At 39.2% G+C, this 23,681-nt stretch overlaps 1 protein-coding gene across 1 annotated transcript in view; it reads right to left on the bottom strand.

Moving 5' to 3' along the window:
• Positions 1-23,681, bottom strand: part of HIBADH (3-hydroxyisobutyrate dehydrogenase) — a 98,944-nt gene that overhangs the window by 59,801 nt on the left and 15,462 nt on the right. The window contains exon 4 of the mRNA XM_045827722.1: positions 22,524-22,645. Within this exon, the coding sequence (XP_045683678.1) occupies positions 22,524-22,645 (122 nt within the window). The remainder of the gene's footprint in view (positions 1-22,523; positions 22,646-23,681) is intronic.

Raw genomic sequence — 23,681 nt, 5'->3', positions numbered from 1 at the left:
TCTGTCCCCGTGTGCTCTGAGCAAGAAGGTTTGACTATTTCTACCATTTATATTATTGAAATATTCAGACAAAACTAATCAGCATTTCCGTCTTTTTTTTCCCTAAACCTTCTTTAAAAAAAAAACCACAAACATCCATGAAAAGTACACATTCTTACTTCCAATCAGCTGATGGGCTTGTCTGCCTGCCAGTTTGAATGCTCCGATTCCATTTTCTCCAGGAAACTGAAAGAAACAGTGATCTTCCCAGATCAAACTTCCACCGAGCAGTTTTAGTGCAACATTCATTATATCTGGCAAAACCACCACAGGACAACTCCATCTGCTCCAACAAAACAGAGAAAGATAAAGGTCTCCAAACCCTTAATGGCGCTTTCCAAAAAACAGGGCCATAAACCTAACACCACTGAAAGAGAAATGCAATCTGCGCTTTGCAGACCGAAACAGGAATTGCTTCAATACTATCTTTTTCCCTCTTCCTCACCATAAAAACCACCCGCCCCTAGCTGTGATGCACTGATCTACATCCCAAGGCTCCTAGGAGATTAGGAACCCACAAGCACCAACAAAGACAGGAAACAAGGACTTCTTTCCCACACAAGCTTTATCACCAGCCCATATCAATAATGATTACGTACTGAGTGCACGCTGAAAAAGAAAGCAGAAAGTATGCCTACACGGAAGCATGACCAAGACTCACACTGGACCTACAATGACACGATCACCCCTTCGAACAACGGTTCGGTGCCGAACACCTTCGGAATGTGAGAGAGTTCCTGTCCACCCATTTTAGATCACTCCTGGGAGGGAAGGATGAAGGAACCCTTCAGAAAGCAAATGCCGTATTAAAGACATGTGTTCACGTAAAAGTACACCAATAGCAGTCCATCAAGTTGTGGTTTGCGGTCCCGAGGAAAGAAAGTTTATTAAATGCCTTCCTTGGGTTTAAGACTTAAGGAACTTTATTTAAGGAATTTCAGTAGGAAATGCAGAAACAAATGAAACTGATAAATTTTGACCCTCAACTTTATTTCAAATCCTTTACATTTTTATAGTTTTTAAAATTGGAACTAAAATTAATTATGAGAAAGTAAACTAATGCAAATAAAGTTAAATTTTTCAAAAGATTAGGGTCTTCTTTTTTTAGGAAAGGTTTTCTTTTATCCCCCCAAAATGGTTTACATGACAAATTCTAAGTCCCCTCTGCTGGTCCCTTCTTTGTAATTGTTTGTTTACACTGTGGTATCAACATATAACAAATTCAAAAAACTTAAAATTCAGACATAGGAAAAAGGAAAGATATCACTGCACTTTTATTCCAATGGGGGAAAACATTCAAAGAGTTTAAGGTACTATGGGACGGGGAGAAAATCCCGGAGAAAAACCACCTCCATTCCTCAGGAGCTAAAGTCCCATCCTGGCAGGGCCAGGAGAAGAGCCAGGTGAAGGTGCGCACCCACAGACGCACCTCCATGATGTCGATGGGAAGTAACTGGGGAATCCAAGAGGGCCAGGGCATGAAACCACAAACAGCTCGTTTCCACAGTCCCCTTCCCCAAAACTCATTCCCCAGGTGTGACGCTCATGTTCACATGACGCATACCACAAATTAAAATAAAAGTCAGTAACTCCTTATTTGGGAATTTACATGAAGTTTATTTTGGTGCTCAACTGTACCGCCAACGTACTTAATAAGGGGTGCTCAGCGTGGACATCAGAATTACCATTCTGAAGCCACGTTTTTTTCCCTTTTTTTAACTTTACAGCCTCACAGAACTGGTAACACACACAGATTCCCAAGTTCTCCCCCTTAAACAACAAAACAGAATGGATATTCTTTTACAGGTTCCTTACTTTTCTTCACCCTCCTTACTACAGTCTTCCCGTATCCCCTCCCCTTCCTGAAAATAGTCATGTTCGTATTAGCATACTTCCTGAAATACCGCAGTTCATCCTTTCAAAGTCATAACTTCAATCTGCAAAAAACACGTTGCCTCTTAAAACTGATATATAGACAAAAATCAAGAATTGTCCTTTTTTTTTTCTGATGAAGAATCTCATTACTATAGGCTGCTTTGGTTGGAAAGATACCGCCACCAGAGTCAGGCAACACACACTTAACCTCCACCCTGCCGTAATCAGATGACCCACTAACAGTCCCATCTAACACAACCAACACAGGAAAAGAAAGAATGAAACCGTACAAAAACAGATTTGGCCACACTCCAGTTCCCACCCACTCCACTATCCAGCTGGACCGTCTTCTGACTGGCAATAACCATCGGTCCCTTGGAACTTTACCCCAGTAAGGGGTTAGGGTCAGAGTAGCTTTTCTTTTTTTAATTTCCTTTTTCCAGAAATTTCTCACCAATATGCTCTGCCTTTTCCACCCTTTCCTTTCACAGCAATCCATCTAATAAGCAGTTCTGGAAACAATTTGGTACATAGCACATTGGGAATCTATAGACTGAGAAAAACAAATGAAAAGAAGTTTCACATATGACTTCCAAAGGGACCTGGGAACTGGTACAAAGCACTTCTTTAGGGCTCTGAGCTGTAACAAGAGGACTGGTTGGTTGGTTGGTTTTCCCTGTTGAATACATCAGTACAAGGGGCAGGGGGCGGGAAAGGCCTCCTCCGCACTTGTTCTAGCCAGTTGTGTGTGAGGCTAGGAATCTACGGGGGTGAGACGGGGCACACCAGAACTACACAAACACTTGAAATCCTCACACGTAGAGTACGCGCAACGGTAGGTACGTGAGGCCGGGTTTGTTGTCCACAGATACACGAGCACCTCCCACTGCAGCATGCTCGGTCTTTAGAAAATTCAGAGAAAAAGTGACAAAGCAAAATGCCGTACATATATTTCCTTATAGTCGTCAATGAGCCCATGTTTTATAGTGAAGCTATCGTGAGTATAGGTTTATTCACTTTTTTAAATATATTCTGCATTAGGTGTAGAGAGAATTTTTCAGAGTTATCTTTAGATTAAACTACTAGAACAACCTCCCCCTCCCAACACACTACTCTTAAAGGCCTTCTGTTAAAAACTACTGGGACATATTGTAGAACTGTATACCTGAAACCTGTATAATTTTATTAACCAATGTCACCCCAATAAATTCAATAAAAAAAGGAAACAAAACTATTGGGACAGATTTCTTTTAGTAATATGACTGAAGAATTGTGTGTATTGAGAAGGGTTAAAAATAGTGACAAGATGAAAATCAATTCCCAATACGTTGTAATTCTTCCAGTAAAACACAAAATGATCGTTGTAATGTTAAATTAGAGTAAATATTGTGTTTTATTACTCTTATTGAGCAGCAAGTTTTGATACACAGTGAGTGGTAAGTCCTAATGCTGAATACTATAAACGTACTTTTAAAAGTATACGTGCATACTGAGACTCTCACTGATATTTTGTAAAGGCCAATTTCTGGTATTTAAAAAGTTGTTGAACTACATTTAACTAAATAAGTTACTTTGGGAAATAAAAAATTTAAAACACAAGTTAAAAGAGAAAACATATGTGGAACTGTCCTGGGCGCACGCACTGTGACTATGTAGCTCAATAAGATGCCCTTTGGATCTCTGTTTAATACCTCAACTTCTAAAACATCTTCCAAGAAAGTTATTTGAGAAGGTTTGAAACTTGTGGTTTTCACTTCAGTTTCCACATTTTCTTGGCCCTTTTATTCTTATAGTTGACGAAATTCAAGCATATAAAACAAACAAACAAAAAAAACAATTGTTTTAAATTACCTAAATGGACTCTATTAGTAAGCTAATAATTTTTCCTACATTTGGATTTTGGGATGGGGGGGTATCCGTGAATGGTGGTATTAATGGAGCATCAAAAAAACATTTTGATTTGTTTTTTAAAACAAATCAAAGCCTTCTGTTATTCTATCAAACAAAAGAAATCCCAAACTTGAAAGTACTAATACTATCATAATTTTTTAAAAATCCTCTAAAACATCTTTGCTACATTCTCGTAATAATTGCATGTCCCTTCCTAAATGAGCCAGAGCCTCCTCCCTAAAATAAGAAAGCTAACCTGCATTTCATGAGATTACCATAAAGATTAAACGGTTAAAAACACACAAACCACCCAGCATGACAGCCTGACACACCAAAGGTACTTACATATGTTAGTGGTCGTCTTCTGGAAAATTCTGTATTATGAAACTTTTAAAAGGCGATTAAGGTAAAAATACACTGAATCCACTTCTTGATAAGGCTGTGTGGTTTTTTATGCTTTCTGCCCCATTAGGACAGATTTCCCCCGAGGAAGAGGGCAGCCGTGGGAAGCAAGCAGCAGGCAAAAACCGAAACACAACAACTTAGACGTCGTTGTCCTTACTTTCATTCTCTTGTATTCTGACAAACCTGACTTTTTATTCCTCTTATTATTTTTCCCCCAAAACCCACAAATTTTTCTTAGTCTTTTTGTTCTTAAGAAGTCGAGTTTAAAACTAAGCAGATGTCGTATACTAAAAGGGTCCCTGGAAAGTGATGCAGTATCTTCAGTGCTGCAGGACACACAGCATCAGGGCCTCACTCTTTACAAAGACTGAAGGTTACTGACGACGAAGGATCCTCTCGGTTACGAATTATTTCACACCACCTGAAGGTTTCACTCGGTTAGTTTGATCAGCAAACACTTTCTCATGCTTTACTCTCAACCCTGCTGCTTTTTGAGCCTCAGGACCCACTGGTGACTAAGCTCTTTGGATCCCAGCTCCACAGCGTAATCCTCGCCCACTGGGGGAGAGGCGCCCACCTCGCTTGTGTGGGGCTGGGAACAACTCACTTCCACCTGCCGTTGAACTCACACCCCACAGCCTGGCCGGGGATGGTGGGGGGGGGGGGGCAGTGTGCGATCTTCCCCCCCACTCTCTCCTCCCACCCCTCCCCTCCCTTCTTTTTCAATTTAAATTACTCATCTTTATTTAAAAAACTTCCAGATGTTTTATTACCTTGGCAGCTTTACTTTTCCTCTAGCTTGACTAAAAGGGTACATTTAAGCAGTTTTTGTCAGGTTGATGATTTTCTCATTTTTTACACATCTCTCTGATAACCAGTATCCACAGTGTCAAAACTGTGGTGATGATGATGTTGCATTTTTTCCCCCGGCTAACTCATGTTTGGTACAATGTCATTGTTTTTTGTAACCTAAATATGCAAAAAAAACACCCAAAAATGCTACTTTACATACAGTTAAATTGGCCATTCTCGAATCATTTTTATCAGCAGCTACACAGGTGCTCCTGAGGGACATAAAAGGATTTGATGCTCACTTTCCATCTTTTCACTATTTTTTTAAGAAAACCATACCACATGACACATGCAGGCAGTCACTGCTTTCTTATCTTTTATAGAAAAGTACTACAATTAAACTTTAAAATCTAATGCTAAAAATACCGCAAAGCCTATACGCCGGCTTTTCTTTGAGGGCCACGTTAACTGTCTCCTAGGCAGCAAAGTTAGTTGTTTTGTTTTCTTAATTTTGTATGTGAAAGAGAATGAACTCTGATAACTATCTTTAATGAAATTTATAATTAAAGCCATCTCAGAAACCAAAATCTCAACTTTCTGACCAATAAATTTCATTAAGTATTTTATCTAAAATCAGATAAACATGTTCTATGGACCTAGTTTCAAGGTATGTAAAAACTCCCCAACATATGTGCATGATAAAAACCAGTAAGAATCACATTTCAGATTAAAAAAAAAAATTTCTCCCTACAAGACTCCAGTAGTATTAGTACACGGTTTTAACTTTTAACGTTTACTTTTCGCATTACTTTCCCTTCCCTTCCATCAGAGCTTCCCCTACAGCCCGACACATACATAAAATAGATCGTTTAGGCCCGTGGTATTTTGGTACATAGCCCCTCCTCCTCCACTTAGACAGTCCTGCCTTTTATATGTACGTGGAGGTTCCCATGGCAACACTCACACCAATACTATTTCCAACTGAAGTGAGAGACGCCAAAATCTAAATCCTTCATTAACAAATTACCTACACCCAAACGAGAAAGGGTTTTTTTCTTGACTATTTTTTTAATAAAAAAAAAGTAGATTTCTGGAGTTTCAGCAAAAAGTCACTTATTATTATAGAAATAACTAGAAAGACAATCATTGTAGGCAATTATATATATATATATGCATATTATTACATAAGATTTGTATGCGCCTACTATTACTATATAAAACTGACACACTGAGCTAGGAGACTTAGTTATAATTATGAACAGTCAGTGTACTTTTTATTAATCCTATTGTATCAAATTCTATTTTTTTTTTCAATGCTGGCTACAAAAACCCTGGTGAGATGTTCTAACAAAACAAGCCAAGAAGCAATTCATGGACAGCAGGGGGCAATTCCAGAACACAGGCACCATCTATAAAGAGAAACCAATACAGCTTTTTGATGTTAAATAAGCAGAAATATCAGCACACAACAAAGCCAAGAGGCAGGCTGTTGTATCAAGTTCAAAACTAAAATATTCAAGAGTCAAATGTCATGAGCACCTTTGTCCAGACTACTTACAAATGTGAATGTTTTATAAATTCTTAACACAAAGTTCTTTCTTTGTAATACTGACGGTGGTGTCTGTTTAGTTTTAGTACAACACACATTCCAATCGAGTTATTCAAAATAGAGGGAAGGGGAGTGTTTGGGGGCGCATTTAAAAGCAGGAACATCAAGGCGGGAGGTCAAACGCTTTCTTTGAAAACATATACATTTCTTAAGCAGGTTGTGCACACTACGAAATCTCAGAGAAGAGGCTTGAGCATAAAGTGAGTGACATTTCATAAAGCTTTTTGATAAATGATCAAAGCTAAGCACGAAACGTCTCTCTGCATGGTGAATACATTTTTTAAAAGGATAAAATCAATAGAATGTACCATGAACCTTATTTATTCTGACAACATTTCAGAGCATCTAGAGAACTGGATTAAACAATTTAATTGTTTCTGGATTTAATTAACACACATGGATTTATAAACTAGAACAATACATATTTTAATGAACATAATTTTAACTTTTATAAAACTTGTGGTCTATTTATTTATTTGCTATTATGTATCCCTTTCTTAAAATGAGTTCATTCAAAAACACTGAAGAGACTCGCTCCCTCCAAACCAGGACAGGAAACTGCAGGAATTCACTTTCCCAAAAACAACTCAGGAGACACGAACATGAACTGCCTAATGAAGCATAGCTACGCTTGTGAAAGGGACCGACCTGCACCTTTCCAAGGTCTTTCCCTCTTTTTAAAAATCCCCATACAGCAAAACCTGCTGACACTTTTTTTAATCAGGGTTGGGTGTGTGTGTGTGTGTGTGTGTGTTGGGGGGTGCAAACACCGAGGGGATTTTTGCAACATGTGTAAGGGTTTTCATAGGCAGGATCCTCTCTGGAGTGTTTAAACAAGTAAAACAAAACAAAACAACCAACTGTTAAATGTTCATTTACAAACAAACAAACAGAAAAGCCATCCTCTGCAAATGTTTCAACATTTTAATTTACTTTCATTTCAGTGCAATATTAACCACCTAAAAGCAACTTCTGCGGAGTTCAGAAATCTCAGCTCTTCAGAGACATTTAATCGACCTGGATGCTGATTTTTAAGCAAACTTCAAAAGCAAAACCTAGAGCAAGTCTTAGGACCTCTCCTCCTCCCCTTCCTCACAAGCAGGTTTGGATGCAATGCCATCTGGTGGCACAAAGAAAACTCGGAAAGAGGCTTAGGTTTTTAGAACTGTAGCTGTTCTATGAAACCTGACCAACCCTTTTGATTACTCTACCCTCCCCCCAAACAAGTTATCCGTCCCCGAGTTGAACAATAAATGATCACTTTTATTTTAAAACTTTAAAAAGTTTACGCAATTTACTGCAGGTGACAATTCCACAGTGTTTAAATACCAAGAAAGAAGCAAGATTTCTTTTTCCCAAAAACCTACATTGTCCCAAAGCTTTAATTTTTAAAAGATGAAATGTTTAAGAATGGGGGAGAAGGTAGGGATGGAGTAACCGAGCTGCTTTGTAAAATTACACTGTATAATTAATTCCATGGTAAGAATGTTTTTATGGTGTGTTTTGGTGACCTTTTATTACCATCAAGTTCACAATGCTGGTGGGCTGCCTTTTAATCCCTCCGCAGACAAAGGCCCTAAATAAACACAGATCCCTTCCTGGGAAAAAGTCCACTCTGGTTAAATGGTAAGGAAATGAGTAAATCATTAGTAATCTTTAAAGCCAAAGCTATAAACTCAAGTTACCTTAAGTTGAAATGAAAGTGTCCTGCAAGAGTTTCAAAGTTCTGTCACAGATAGAAATCTCCAGTTCTTGACTCCAGACTAGGCGCCAGCTGATAAACAAACAATTTAAGTCAAGAGCTGGAGAATTCCCAGCTTTTTCATTTAATGGCTTTGGCCAAGAGTATTTATTGCCTCCAGTTTTATTCTCACTTAGCTCTAAGAGGAAATTTAAACTCATCATTATCTTAAAGCTCCATATGGATAGCAGTCAGCTCACCTGATATGATAAAGCTCCTCTTACCCCGGTCCTAGTGTGAGTCTCTCTACTAGAAGTGATGTAATAATGTAAGCTAATTAACTATAATTTTAGGCTGACTTTTTAACGGGCTAAATAAATTTTGTTCAATATAGTTTATATTCCCACTTGGGGTAGTAACAATTCCAAAAAGTTTAACTTTACAGTTTTTCTCCAAACTCCCAGCTAAAATGGAAAAGGATAATGTAATCTCTCATTCCCCTCAAATGCTCCTGCCTCCCCCCCACCCCCCTTCTTCCCCCTTGTCCACTGGCCCTTAAATGTTATAGAAAGTAACTTCTGTACCAAATATAGACTATTCCTATTAACTTCAAACTAACCAGTACTGCTCCGTACATTTCCTAACAGAGCAGTGTGCAAGATTTAAGATATAAATGCCCGATCATGAAAAGCTGTTGATTTTATACAAGTACTAATAAGAATATAAAAGAACAGCCCAATCGCAGACCACGAGATACCATCAAGTATTTCTAAATGCTGTTTTTAAAAGTTTGCTGTTAAAGATTACAGATCTCAAAGCCAGAATTATGCTGTGGTTCTCATTCCTTTCTCAAAATTATCATTGACATTTTGGAAAAAAAATCTTGTCTCTACTCAGGATTTTAAGTTAAAGTAATTCTTTTAACTATCTGAAGGTTTGCGGCTATTTGACAATTACAATAAATCAACTACCCTTCTTCCTCTTGCTGCTTATCCAATAAAAAATACTGCAGAAAATTTTTATAGCCTAAGGTAAAGGATTAATAAAATATGACATTAATGCAAAGAAAAATTCTTTCCCTCCCACTTCTTAAATTTCAGAATGTTTTACAAACCTATCTTGGCTGGAAAACCCAATTATTTCAGTGTCTGCCAAGACTATTTTTCTACTCTTTTAATATATGTGCACAGTACATTACAAATATTGGCCACTTGAGAATATGTATTACCCACACGTAAGAATTAGGGGAAACGAAGTGTAATTAATGATAAAGTTATTTGTATACCTTGTATTGTTTAATTAAAAAAAAAAAAAGAAAGCTCCCTAAACAATGCTGTCTTAGAGACTGCAATGGAAAAATATAACTACATCTAATGGTCAACGACTCAACAGAAGATGATGTCAGGAAGAAATCATAAAGTTCATTTTTTAAAAAGATTTTATTTATTTGTCTTTAGAGAGGGAAGGGAGGGAAAAAAAGAGAGAGAGAGAGAGAAACATCCATGTGCAGTTGCTGGGGGTCATGGCCTCCAACCCAGGAATGTGCCCTGACTGGGAATCGAACCTGCAATGCTTTGGTTCACAGCCCGTGCTCAATCCACTGAGCTATGCCAGCCAGGGCTAGAAATCATAAAGTTCTTACTTCTCTTCTAAAAGAGTCCACGTCTGTCCTATCGCTGAAAGGAGTTTCAGCTACATACCAAACAGCAACGAAAGCCCTCTCCTTCCAGGTCAAGTTATGCTCACTTCGAGGCAGAAGGGAGAAGGCAGGGCTCCAGCACACCTTCGCTGGCCTCGCCACGAAGGGGAGGATGGAGGATGGAGGATGGAAGACGGCTACGGCGAAATGTGCGTGTGCATCTACAGTGCTCACCGCCGAAACACCCAGAGCAATGCAAAACAAAATACAATCGTATGGCGACTATATGCAGAGAGGAATTTAAACGCAGCGTAGTTTTCATCTGCTAACGTCATCAAACCGTCTTTAAGAACAGCAGACCTCTAGAAAACGGACCTATGTCTGACAATGGTTTGACCAAGGCCCCTGTCCAAGTCTTCATTCCATGTGCTCTGCCCACCCCACCCCGTGCTGTCCGGGATCGCAGGCAAAACAAAATAAAGTAATAGGACTCCCAAGGTACACTGGGACTCATTTCGCACCGCTTAGGAATCGACTGACCTTAGCGAAAAATAAATTATGTATCAGTCACAGCTTCGGATCTGTTTACTGAGCCTACTTCACCTTCATAGAACCACCACTAGGCAGTCATGAACTAGTCACCAGACCCAACTGTGTCTGGTCTGACTTACATCCTGAATGGCAATTAGAAAACATTAAAAATACCCCGGGATTACTCCAGGCAGGACCCCTGCCTTACCCACGCACTTTCCAGCACAACATGCGAAGAGAGCCCGGTGTCCCTCCCTCCACCGCAGGACAGGGCCTGGCAAGAGCAACCCCGGTAACGGTTCCTCGACTGGGAACGGCCCTGCAATTAAAATCTCACCTGCAGATTTGGAAATGAAGGAATTTGCAAACTGCAAGAAGAAAGCAAATGCTCAGAAATAAACTAGGGTGCTGGCGATACTACCTAACAATAAACGATAACAATAACACACAACGTAAGCGAGGGGAGCACTCTGCCTTCTCTAACCCGTTCTTTTATTTTCTTAGCACACAAATTATTAAAGCCGCCCCAACGATGTTGTCTTGGGCAGGGAGTCAGCAGTCTTCCCTCGGCGTGTTAAGAACTCATTAACACGTTATATGGGGACTCTTGTCCGTGACGCTGCTGCACTGGAGTTTTAGGCGTGCCAAAGAATGTAAAAAGAGGTTTTTATGGGCACCTCTTCTCTGGGACTAATTTCAAAGAAATCTCGGTAATTTATTTACCAAACATTTCTGAACTACTCGTGCAAGCTGAGGAAAACCCCAGGGAAAAGGTATTCACCAGGGACACAAAAGGATACCTAACAGATACAGAGTAACAGGCACGTCTTTCTTCATTGTGCTTTGCATCACTGTGCTCCACAGATGTTGCATTTTTTACAGATTGAAGGTGAGACCCTCCACCAGCGAAAAGAGTATGACTCGCTTTACCGTGGTGGTCTGGGGCGGAGCCTACAGTATCTTCAAGGAATGCCTGTGAAATTGTGGGGAAATGGGGGGAAATGGCTCACATATTTAATCCATTTCTAGTGGATCGGTATTGACGGGTCTTACGTCATTTCTAAGGAAATGGATTTGCCCATCAAACACAGTTAAAATTTTTTTAAATTATTTCATTACTAAAGCTTTATTTTTATTTTTCAATTACAATTTACATTCAATATTATTTTGTATTAGTTCCACATGTACAGCATAGTGGTTATACAATCAATTACTTTACAAAGTGTTCCCCTCCTCCCCCATATTTTCAGTTCCCACCTGGCACTATACATTATTACATTGTTACATTATTACCTTATTGTTGACTACATTCCCCTATGCTGTACTTTACATCCCCATGACTATTTTGTAACTACCAATTTGTACTTCTTTTCTTTTTTTTAAATCCTCACTCAAGGATGTGTTTATTGATTTTAGAACGAGGAAAGGCAGGGGCGGGGAGAGAGAGACAGAGAGAGAGAGACATCCTGCAATCCAAATATATGCCCTGACCGGGGATCGAACCTGCAACCTTTTGATGTAAAATGACAACATTTCAACCAATTGAACCACCAGGCCAGGGCCCAACTTGTGCTTCCTTTTTTTTAATGTTTACTTTTTTTAATGAGTTTATTTATTTTTAGAGAGGGGGAAGGAAGAGAAATATCAATGAACGCAAAGTACATTGATCAGTTGCCTGTTGCACACTCCCAAATGGGGGCCGGGCTGGCAACCCAGGCATGTGCCCTGACTGGGAATCGAACTAGCGACCTTTCAGTTGGCAGGCTTGTGCTCAAGCCACTGAGCCACAGCAGCCAGGGCTAAACTTGTGCTTCTTAATCCCTTCACCTTTCTCACCTAATTCCCCAATTGCCCTCCCCTCCGGCAATCAACAGTCTTTTCTCTCTGTATCTGAGTCTGTTTCTGTTTCGTTTGTTCGTTTATATTGTTCTTTAGATTCCACGTATAAGTGAAATCATATGATATGTGTCTTTCATTAAAGCTGTAAATACCTCCAAATCGGACCCAGCAAAGACTTATTTTATTTACTCTTTTCTGAGATTAATTCAAGGCTCTCATCCAGAAGCGAATACCACGAAGCACTTTCAAATTTGACAATAAATAATAGAAGTCGATAACTCAAAAAGAAATAAAAAATCATCGTAGTAGTACAATCCTTTAAAGGGACAAACCCATGAAATTATATTAATCACGTTAAACCAAGTTATGTCAAGACACTCAAAAAAGTCAAACTGAGGAAAACCTGAAATGCCAGAAGAAACACCACACACAATACTACTTTGTAATCAAACAGCTTGCGTGAGCATCAAAGACCTATTGTGACAGCCCTTCCCCCTCCACACATTATAAACCCCAGCACATTCAGTTATGAAATTTGGTCAAAGAATTTGCTTTTGGACAGAAATAGCAATGTTTCGGCCCAAAGCCAAGCAAAAGTGCCAAGTTATAAACCTCTCTAAGAAAATGTTTTAATGGAAATGCCAACAGACCCTTAACTATAATGGTGTTAGGTGCCAAAATAGAAATAATTTTTGTTTTTGTGGTCCCTTTACCATAAATTAGATACAGATCTAATGGAAAAACAGTAGGCATCCAGTTTGGTGAGCAGTCAAGGCCAAGGCTGCACACTGGATTTTAAAAACAGTAACGGGAGTCTATATGAGGCTTTCATTGAAGAATTTAGCAAGCAAGTCGAGTGCTCTAAGAGAAACTCCTTAATAGGTTTTGTGATTACTACTCCATGTTCTAAGAATACCTCAAACAAATTACTAAAATGCAACCCAGCCAAGCAGAGTATAAAATCTGGTTTCCTGGTAGGGAAGTGTTAAACAAACACATACACACAAATTCAATTATTTAATTTCGACATTAAGCCCTAACTGGAACGATACAGTTTAGCAAATCAATGAGGCTTGCCAGCACAGAAAGCCTTGGGCTAACGTGGCAAGGGCCACTTCAGAGTCACTTCAGCTCAAGGTCTCTATGCAAATCTTCAGGCATTAGGCAATCAGTGAGTTTATTCTTCCATTATTCAAGCACAGTTAAGTGCTGTAATTATGCCCTGAGAGCAGGCTGAACAGTACTGGTCATTAGTCACAAACAATAGTTTTTAATTTGCTTGATGTCTCGCATTCATTATACCACAGGGCTGAGCAAATTGAAACTAGCTCTGTGGTAACACACTCATTCCACACTTTAAAAGAAAAAAAATGCACGTATCCAAAGTGATGCAACTAAAAAACATCTGACACTAGAGAATGATTGTAATTTTTATAGAGAGGTGACTTACACAAGACAGATAAGTTAGGACAGCACACTTAGGAGGCCGTGTCGTGGGCTAACTTACAAAAAGCTCGGCTAGCTTTACTTTGACAACCAGAGATGGTTCGACAAAGGCATGATTTTACACTTACGGGGAGTTACTGTGTGGCTGACTCCATTGAACAAACTGCGAGCGGAAACTGCAGCATCCTGGTGATACACAAACATAAAAGTTCCGCAAACACACCAAGCCTGTTCCACATCTCAGAGCCATGCCCTCCACTGGAACACTTCCCCTCGCCCTGAGCACTCCCAGCTCCGCTTCAAGGTCACTTCCCCAGGAGCATCCAGTCTACTCTAGGTCAAAGGGCCTCTCCTTAGTCACTTACTCGGTCTTCTTGTTCCTTCGTAGCACTTATCACTGAAATTGGTTTGGGTTTTTTTTTAAGATTTTATTTATTTATTTATAGAGAGGGAAGGGAGGGAGAAAGAGAGAGAGAGAGAAACATTAATGTGCAGTTGCTGGGGGCCGTGGCCTGCAACCCAGGCATGTGCCCTGACTGGGAATCGAACCTGCGATGCTTTGGTTCACAGCCCATGCTCAATCTACTGAGCTACACCAGCCAAGGCTGAAATTGTTTTTTTTATTTGTGTATCCTATGTCTACCAAATTGTAAGCTCTAGGAGGTGAGACTGACTATCCTTGAAGTCACAAGTCTAGTGCCCAGAACATCTAGCTCGTACAGAGTGCTCAATATCTGTTCGTTGCATGAAACGGAGGAGAAAGCAAGCCTCTTGCAATCGAGGTGCTGGCTGCCAAGCAAAACAGATGAGAGTGCATCATTAGAAAACAATAAATAATCTCGTAAGAATATATAAATACAACAGCTTTAAGTATAAGACATTGCAGTGAAAAAACAATGAAAACCTTAATTTTCAGAGTTCCTTTCTCTCTCTAAAAGTTCCAGGCTCTCCTTAATATTCAAGTGAACTTCTTTTAATTTATTAACAGAAGAACAACAAAAAATGAAACCACATGGGATAAGAGAATTATATGAACTAACCACCTTTCTTCCTTGCTTAAAGAATATTTATAAGAAGACTTTCATATCTAACTCCAAATTCCATTGGTTCCCCTTGGATATACAAGATCTGTCCAGAAAAAGTCCAGCGATTGTTAATATAACAAGAATAGTTGACGTGACATCAATGTAGCCTGGCGGCCAAGGAGAGAGAGTGGACCAGCATGCAAATGCGTGAACAATGACAACTCCACTGTGTTAGTCTGTGGGGGTGGTAGATGCTGTGGAGTGAGCATGTGTACTGTGTGGCCGTCACACTCACAGTGACTAACCGAGCAAAAAAAAGAATCCACCTCATAATTTGCATTAAGCTTGAATATTACTTCACAGAAACTATTCAGATGATTCAGAAGGTTGCAGTTACGGGCAACTGGTGATTGGCAGCTTCATCATGACAATGTGCCTGCTCATGCATCACGTCTAGTGCAGATTTTTGGCAAAACATCAAATCACCCAGGTGACTCAGCACCCCTACAGCCCAGATTTGGTGCCCTGCAACCTCTGTCTTTTCCCAAAACTAAAATCACCTTCAAAAGGGGAGAGATTTCAGACTGCCGAAGAGATTCAGGAAAATAGGACGGGGTAGTTGATGGCGATCAGGAGAACTGTGTGAGGTCCCACGGTGCCTACTTTGAAGGGGACTGAGGCATCATTGTCCCATGTACCATGTTTCTTGTATGTTCTTCAAAAAAGGTCTGTATTTGTCATATCACATGGCTGGATATAGTCTGGACAGGCCTCATATATCATCTATGAGATTTCAAGTTGATCTTGAACATAAATTGTTTATTTCTAGAACTAAAAATCCTTCTGTTGCCCCGGAATCAGCTGTATAAATCAAATCTGGTGTTACTTCCTGTCTTTAAATATCCGTAAAGGTGACTAGGAGATGAGAGTCAAAGCAAGCAGGAACGGCCTCCCCAGCGAGGACAGAACGGTGTGTCTCTCTGCTGCCTGACATGTCACTGGGATCCAACTCTTAACGAAGCATCCCACTGCTGCACTGCATTATTTTACATTTTGTAAATATTCTCAAATCATTTTATGTTTTCCTAAACTCTAAACTTCTACTGGAAGGACTTCCTCTTCAAGTTGTTCTGAATATTTATTATTCTACTTCTTTTATCCTAATCTCAGGACCTTGATCATAATCACACTCCCCAATAGCATCTAATAATAAAATGTAACATTTTGAACATGGTAAATACTTACTATCTGACTGACAGATGTTACAACATAGAGGCAGTTACTTAGTTTAACCTGAGAGAGTCAATAGTCTGAAGATAAATAACCTGGAGAACAGCCTGGAAAGGAGAAGTAACTGCGGGGAAGGCTCCAAATAGTTAACATTAATCGCGAATTTAAAACATGAAAAGATCCTTGATTCAGCCAACCCCACTTTAGTATATGCCCCCCAGGGGACACACACTGGAGGCAGAAATGAACAAGACAGGGTGTCTGCCCTCTGCAGTCCGGTGGAAGAAACGGGCACACACAAGCATAACACAACCCAGAAGCACGTGGAAAACAGCCCCACTCCTGCTACACGAAACAAGCCCCTCAGCCGTCTGCTCTCGGGTGAAATCCTGTTCAGCTCCAAGGCCTCACGCCTCAGAACAGACCCCATCCTGGTCAAACCTGAACATACCAGAGATTCGTCAAGATATCACTTTACTTTCTCTTTTTCTGAAGGTTTATTTGATTAACCAGCCAGGTGGATCCAAAAACAAAAACAGAAACAAAAACCAAACACTCTGGTACTATCCCGACTCATCAGCAGAAGGAAAGGCTCCCGACAGCCAGTTAGTAAACGTCCGGGCTGGGGTTAGCCCAACAGGACTGATCTGACCCCTCCAGGGCTCTCCAGACCCCAGCATGGTGGCTCCTCGGCCATCCCTCCTCACTGGCTCTGGAACAGAAACGCCGGCCTCGTCCAGGTCAGAAGCCAGTCCCTGAGGGTTAGAAAAGAAGGCAGCTGCCCCCTCAACACCCAACAGGATTCCCTCCATGGCGGTGCCCGTCAGCTAGCAAGACAGTAGCCAGAGAAGCAGTCACTGCAGTAAATAAAATTGTTCGAAATGGGGTTAGCCATTGGCAGCCACTATGAACAAGAGAGAGAGAAGGCCACCCCAGGGTGGGGCTGGAGGGAAGGCCTGGCAAAGGGGGAGGACCTTAGACTGACTAGGGAGAGCAGGATTCCTTCTACTTCCAGGTCTGCTGCCACACTGGAGCGCCCTGGGCAAGCCACTTACCCTCTCTGGACCTGAATCTGTCACCTACAACATAACAGAGTCAAATTAAATTATCGGTAAGGTCTCTGCTAGTAATAAAAAACCAATTCTAAGAGCACAAGAAACACTTAGAAGCTAGACCTACTTCTTAACCCCAGCAGTCCCCAAGAATGCCAAAATGACATTTATTAAATTTTTACCATCTCATCCAGATTTGGTGAGATCTGGAAAAGGATCTCATATCAGCTCACCAGGGTAACTACTTGGGTACGACATAGTCAAGCATTCTCCTTTACAATTAAAAAATACAGAGACATAAGTCAGGCTCCTGTTTATAGCAGACATAACACTTTTCTGAACTGGTTTAATAGTAAAATTCTTGAGCAACTTAGCTTTGGCGTTCAAGTCAGCCTTTAGACTAACAGCTTTTATTATAATTCTCCTTGCAGAAGGGTTTATAACACACTAAATAAGCACAGGTGGCACACCAGTGGATACGATAAGTCACAAACACTTCCACACAATTACGAAAACAATCAACTCCATTGGCTCTCTCAGTTATCTATTGTTACGTGACACCTGCCCCAAAACTCAGTGGCTTTATTTGCTCACAATTCTGTGGGTGAGCAATTTAGACGATCGCAGCTGGGCAGGTCACTGCCGGGCAGCCCTGAGGTCACCAGTGCAGATGCAGTCACCCGGGAGCTTGCCGTGGGCTTGGTGTGCAGCCTTGTCTCCAGAAGGCTAGTCCAGGCTTTCTGCGCAGCCGTGGAGGAGGTCCCAGCAACGAGAGAGGGCAGGATGCAATGGACAAAGTGCTTCTGAAGTCTATCCCTGTGTCACGTTTGCTCACACACCACAGGCCAGAGCGACTCAGACGGCTAAGCCCAGTGCTGGCGTGAGGAATACATACACAGTGTAGATTCAGGGATGTGAGTGATTAAGGGCCATAACCGTAGCAATGTCCCACGGTAACTGTTAGCTCTTTTTAGCCAAGTAATAAGAGTGCTTTTGTAAGTTAAAGGATAGCCTTCAACAAGGATTGCTATCCTTATTTTCCTCTAAGAATAAATGAGAACTTTATAGAAAATAGTATCTCCTGCCCTGGCTGGCATAGCTCAGAAGATTGAGAGCGGGCTGCGAACCAAAGTGTCGCAGGTTCGATTCCCAGTCAGGGCACATGCCTGGGTTGCAGGCCACGGCCCCCAGCAACCGCACATTGATGTTTCTCTCTCTCTCTCTCTCTCTCTCTCTCCTTCCCTTCCCTCTCTAAAAATAAATAAATAAAATCTTAAAAAAAAAAGAAAATCGTATCTCCTAATGCAGTAGAACAGGAAACAAACCCAGTTTTAGTCTTGAGCAAATGACACGTTTCTTCAGTCCAGCCCTTTCTGATCTTCAACTAGAAAGTAGTCTTCGACTGCCACTGATACACAGTATGATCTTAAGAGACTTACTTATTTTCTCTGAGTATTACTTCCATCCCGGGTAAAATGGGGATTTCACCACTTGTCCTGTATGTTGCACATGGTTGTTTTTCCAGCTGAACTGAATCCGTTTTTCAACATTTACTGAAGACCAACTACGTTCCAGGCTTGTGCTGGGAAAACAGAAACTATAAAGACACTTCCGCACACTGTATAAGAATGTGAGTAATACTTTAAAAACTGGAAAGATTCCAAATGTATAAAAGCATGATATATTTATATAGAATACCATAGAGAAGTTAAAATTAATGAACTATGCGGAACAACCATGCACTGGGAGTACACTTTACGCACCACACAAGGGCATCAGCCAAGGGGGTAAGCAGATGCTGAGGTCCCACCCACACCGGGTTTGCCAAGCCACAAACCTTGATGCAGGCTTCATGTGTCTGGAGAAAGGAGTGCTTTTTTTCTTTTTACAGAGCTGCCTTCTGCTTATCTGAGGGGCTGTTTCAGTACACAGGAAGTGCCTCGTGCTAGTTCTCACAAAAGCACAGAGTAACCCTGACTGGTGTGGCTCAGTGGGTTGGACGTCATCCCACAAACCAAAGGGTCGCTGGTTCAATTCCCAGTCAGAGCACATGCCTGGGTTGTGGGCCAGGTCCCCAATGGAGGGTGCTCGAGAGGCAACCACACATCAATGTTTCTCTCACTCTCTTTCTCCTTCCCTTCCCCTATCTCTAAAAATAAAGAAATACAATATACATTGTTTTAAAGATTTTCTTTTTATTTATTTTTAGAGAGGGAAGGGAGGAAGACAGAGGTAGAGAGAGAGAGAGAAACATCAATGTGCGGTTGCTGGGGGTCATGGCCTGCAACACAGGCATGTACCCTGACTAGGAATCGAACCTGTGACACTTTAGTTCGCAGCCCGCGCTCAATCCACTGAGCTACACCAGCCAGGGCAAAAATATACATTTTTTAAAAAAGATGAAAACATATGTGGTTAAACTATAAAGAAAAGCATGGGAATGAGTGTAAATTCAGTTTATCAGTTTCTACTAATTAAAGAGGAAAAAAAACAGGATTGAGGAAGCACACAAGAATTTCAAAGCTCTAGTTTTTATACTAACACCTTGTACCTTCAGATATTTTATAAGTATGTGGTATATACATTCAACATTGAATAAAAACAATTGGAAAAAAAAGACTTGCTACCTGTACTCAGAAAGTTTAGACTCTGTAAGAGGAAGAGAATCAATATGTGTGTGTATATATACACAGGTGTGTGTGTGTATTTATATAAAAATAAGAGATGTAACAGAATGTGAGCTTTGCTGAAGGCACGCACAGCCCGACAATTTCCAACGGGAGCGCCCCGCCGGCTGAGGAGTGCCCAAGTGCTTTACAAGGTAGTGTCTGCCCTACACGTGCTAACTATACAAGCATGAAACAGTTACTCACAGGATCATTTCAGGTCTCAGGGTGATAATTACAACTGTATAAGTAACATTTGTTTTTGACTTTTAAAAAAAACCCTGAATTTAGAACTCAAATAAAATTCTATTATTTGTAATAAGGGCAACGTATACAGGAGCTGCTGTAGGGTGGGTCTAATAAATATCAAAATGAAACCTGGGAAAAGTGACACAGTCATGATTCTTTTTATTTTACTCCCCAGAATAACAGTCAACAGGAAGCAGAGGAAAATGCTGGACTAAAGAAACCAATCACTTGCTCAAAAATCTATACAATTTATCTTCACAATCTATACTGGTTTAAAAAAAAAAACAACTTCTCTTTAAAATGCTAACCACAGAGTTAAGACATTCCCATTTATAGTTTTAGAATACTACTGTATTTGTAACATCTCTATATAAATCCATGTAAACGCATTATTTTAAAGGCTAAGATAAAGACCAGATGTGGTGTAGAGAGAGAGGGATAAAACTGGGGGGACTTGAGTTTTATTCAAATCACCTCAAATACCCCACGTTTCAAGACTGATGAATAGGGGACTTTATAAAATCGTGGGCCTGCCTTTGGTGCTGAAGCCAAGCTTTACGCAGGCCCCTTTTCCTGAATTTTATTTAGTTAAAATGTAATCATTTTCAAACCAGCCTTCTTAACTTACAGAAAATTTCCTTTATTTTATTTTAACTGAGAAAGGGGAGCCATTTATAATCCACTATATTAAAAATATAAAAATAACTATGAGAAGACAAGTACAGGCTTCTATTACACACTTCTATTACAAATTACATGATAAACATGTGTCAAACAATAAATTATCACAGCCATCTCTACACAAAGCTTTCAACCTATAATACAGTTCAGATTCAAGTGTATTCACTATTGTTAATTAGTATTTTTTGCTACTAATTAAAACTACAAACTAGGGTTTAACAATAGCTTAACAGGAACCATAGAGTAATTTCAAAGTTTTATTACAAAGAAGACTATTTTGAAAGTTAAAATAACATTTAAAAGCCAAACTGGTATTCCTCATTATCAAATAATAATTTTAGACTATACTCTTGAAGCAAAAGAGGATCAACAGCAAGATCACATGTACCACACCAATTTTCAAATCCAAATACAGAGCCACTCAAAAAACAGTTGTTCAGTTTAGTTTCATTGTATTAAACACACACACCCCCCAACACCAAGCTTACAACTGCTTATTAGTATTTTGTGATCAAGGTGTCTATATCACCATTAACCAATGTCACCCCAATAAATTTAATGGTAAAAATAAAATTAAAAATTTTAAAAATAAAAATCACAATAAAATCAAGTGTGCTATATCCCATTGTAAATCTTTACACCTAAATCCTACTCAACCAATTCCATTATAACAATCAGAGAGGCTAACAATTACTTATATCGCCATCTATACTCAAAAAAATATATATTTTTATAAGGTATATAAGATGCCTTTGTAAGACAATTAAGTTCTTTATGAAAAAACAGAAACTGATTTAAATAAATATATTTTGTTATTTCTTAATTCCAAAGCCTACAATCAAATTTAATAAAATTAGAACAAAAATGTTATTCCACTGTCTACTGCTATACTATCATAAATATATATGTATGTACATGTATATGCATGTGTCTTTATGTGTGTGTATATGAATGGTATCTGGTTACACAATAATTTTGAAAAATTTAGAAATTATGGAAAATCATAATATCTATAATCCTGCCATCCCAAAAATACCCAGTCATCCACTATTAGTATTTGCCATAATAATAGCTTTGTGAATTTTATTAGTGGGCCTTATTATTAGTGGGGCTTATTCCCTAGTGGAAATGATATAATTTTTAAATATGTTAATGGGGTCAAATATATTTATAATTTTCTAATATTAGCCCATCTGTGCATGTAAGACATGAGCCAAATGTGGCCGTAATGTTTGATCCCTTTTGCACAGGGCTGGGCTCGGTTTGCTGGTTTACTTTAAGTTTTCATTTCTATATTCATAACTGACATAGACCTATAACTTTTCTTTCTCATGTTTCTGTCTGGTTTAAGTATCAGAGTTATACAGGTCCTGCAGAATGAGTTGGAAAGCATTTCCTCTTTTTCTATAGTCTGGAAAAGTTTGCATAAAATTGAGATGATCTGCTCCTCGAAATTCTGGTAACATTCATCTATAAAATCATCTGGGCGTAATGTTTCCCTTATGAAATGATGTTTTTTTCTTTTTCTTCAATTTCTTTAAGAGTTATATGATTACACAAGCAAATTATTTCTTAAATCTGTTCTGAAAGTTAAATTTCCCAGGAATTGATCTATCCCCACCCACAGCAATCTGGACCAAAAATATACAACCTTTCAAAATTGTGACCCCTTTCTATCTGAATTTAGAATAAACAATGTATTTGGAGAGCACTGAATAACATAAGTCATTTGTTTGCTTTTATTTTTAAGGAGGGAAATAAGAATCCCTGTAACAGGTCTGAAAATAACAGGATATACCTTGGGTACTACAGCACCTTCATCGCTACTTCTGACAGACAGAAGTGGGGGTGCACGCCTGTTAGCTGCCACTTACCACCAGAAACAGGGGCGTCCATGAAAACTGCTCCCATCTTCTCGACCTCTTTGGCCAATTCCTTTGAGACCGCGGGATCAATAGTACTGGAATCTATCAACAGTGAGCCTTTCTTCACTTTTCTAAGTAAATAAATAAAAAGAGTCTTTTCAAAAACTACAGTTCTAAAAACATAGTTTACAATGCTGAACAAACATTTCATACAGCTACCTACAGAATCAGAACCTGCTAAAAGCTGCCAGATATCAAGGTCGTCTTTGATGGTTCAGTATTAAAAGCATTATCAGAAGTGATCCAAAATGTCAAATTCATTTTCAGATTAATTACAGCACCAAGGAAACCCACTTTTTCAAACAAACCAAAATAGTCTAGTAAAATGGTATAAATTCTGGTTTTAGATGAAATACACAATAACCATAACATAGGTTAGGTAAGCTAAGATTTAAGCAATTTAAAATACCTATTAACTTTAAAAGAGGTATTTGGTAGAATTTTAATTTTTGTTTGTAAAATAACTGGGTCTCTTTTAAAAGTAATTGATCTGTCTTCAAAATGCCATATTGCAAATTTCACATATCCATCTTATTGCTACTAGGTAGAATAAATATAAGCAACTGAAGTTTAGCCATTTGCTTTAGGATGGTGTATTCTTTAATAACTAACTTCTTAAAGACAAAATAAAAAATCAAACAGGCAGAAAGGGAAATATAGGAAAGGACCTGGAAATCTTAACGTTTTTGTTCTTTACGGTAAATTTACATACGTACTTTGCTAAAAATGGGAAGCAGCCTTTTCATATATTATATTTTATATCAATATTAAATGGAATCTCATAGTAAAACATTTTTGTTTGCTCAGTAAATGCAGGCTATATACCTAGACAGTTCCCTTATAATCTATAACCTAACTGGCTAGGAAACTCTGACCTAAATTATAATTTATTTAAAGCACTATGGTTAACCTTTAATCCAAAATTCCCCAAGTTCTTGTTACAGATAAACTAACCCAGAAGACATTTAATAAGAATTATGACTGGAAAATTAGAATTGAATGAATATAAATTTTGAATGGGCAAACAGATAACCATTGCTAAGTACTACCAAAAAAGAAAAGAAAAATCTTCCTATAGACAAAAATACCACATAAAATGCTTATAAC

The sequence above is a fragment of the Phyllostomus hastatus genome, unplaced genomic scaffold (genome assembly GCF_019186645.2).
Source record: "Phyllostomus hastatus isolate PE091 unplaced genomic scaffold, TTU_PhHast_1.1 phas_scaffold_78, whole genome shotgun sequence".
Lineage (NCBI taxonomy): Eukaryota > Metazoa > Chordata > Mammalia > Chiroptera > Phyllostomidae > Phyllostomus > Phyllostomus hastatus.
The sequence above is the reverse complement of the archived record's forward strand: the minus strand, read 5'-3'. Positions and strand labels throughout refer to the sequence as shown.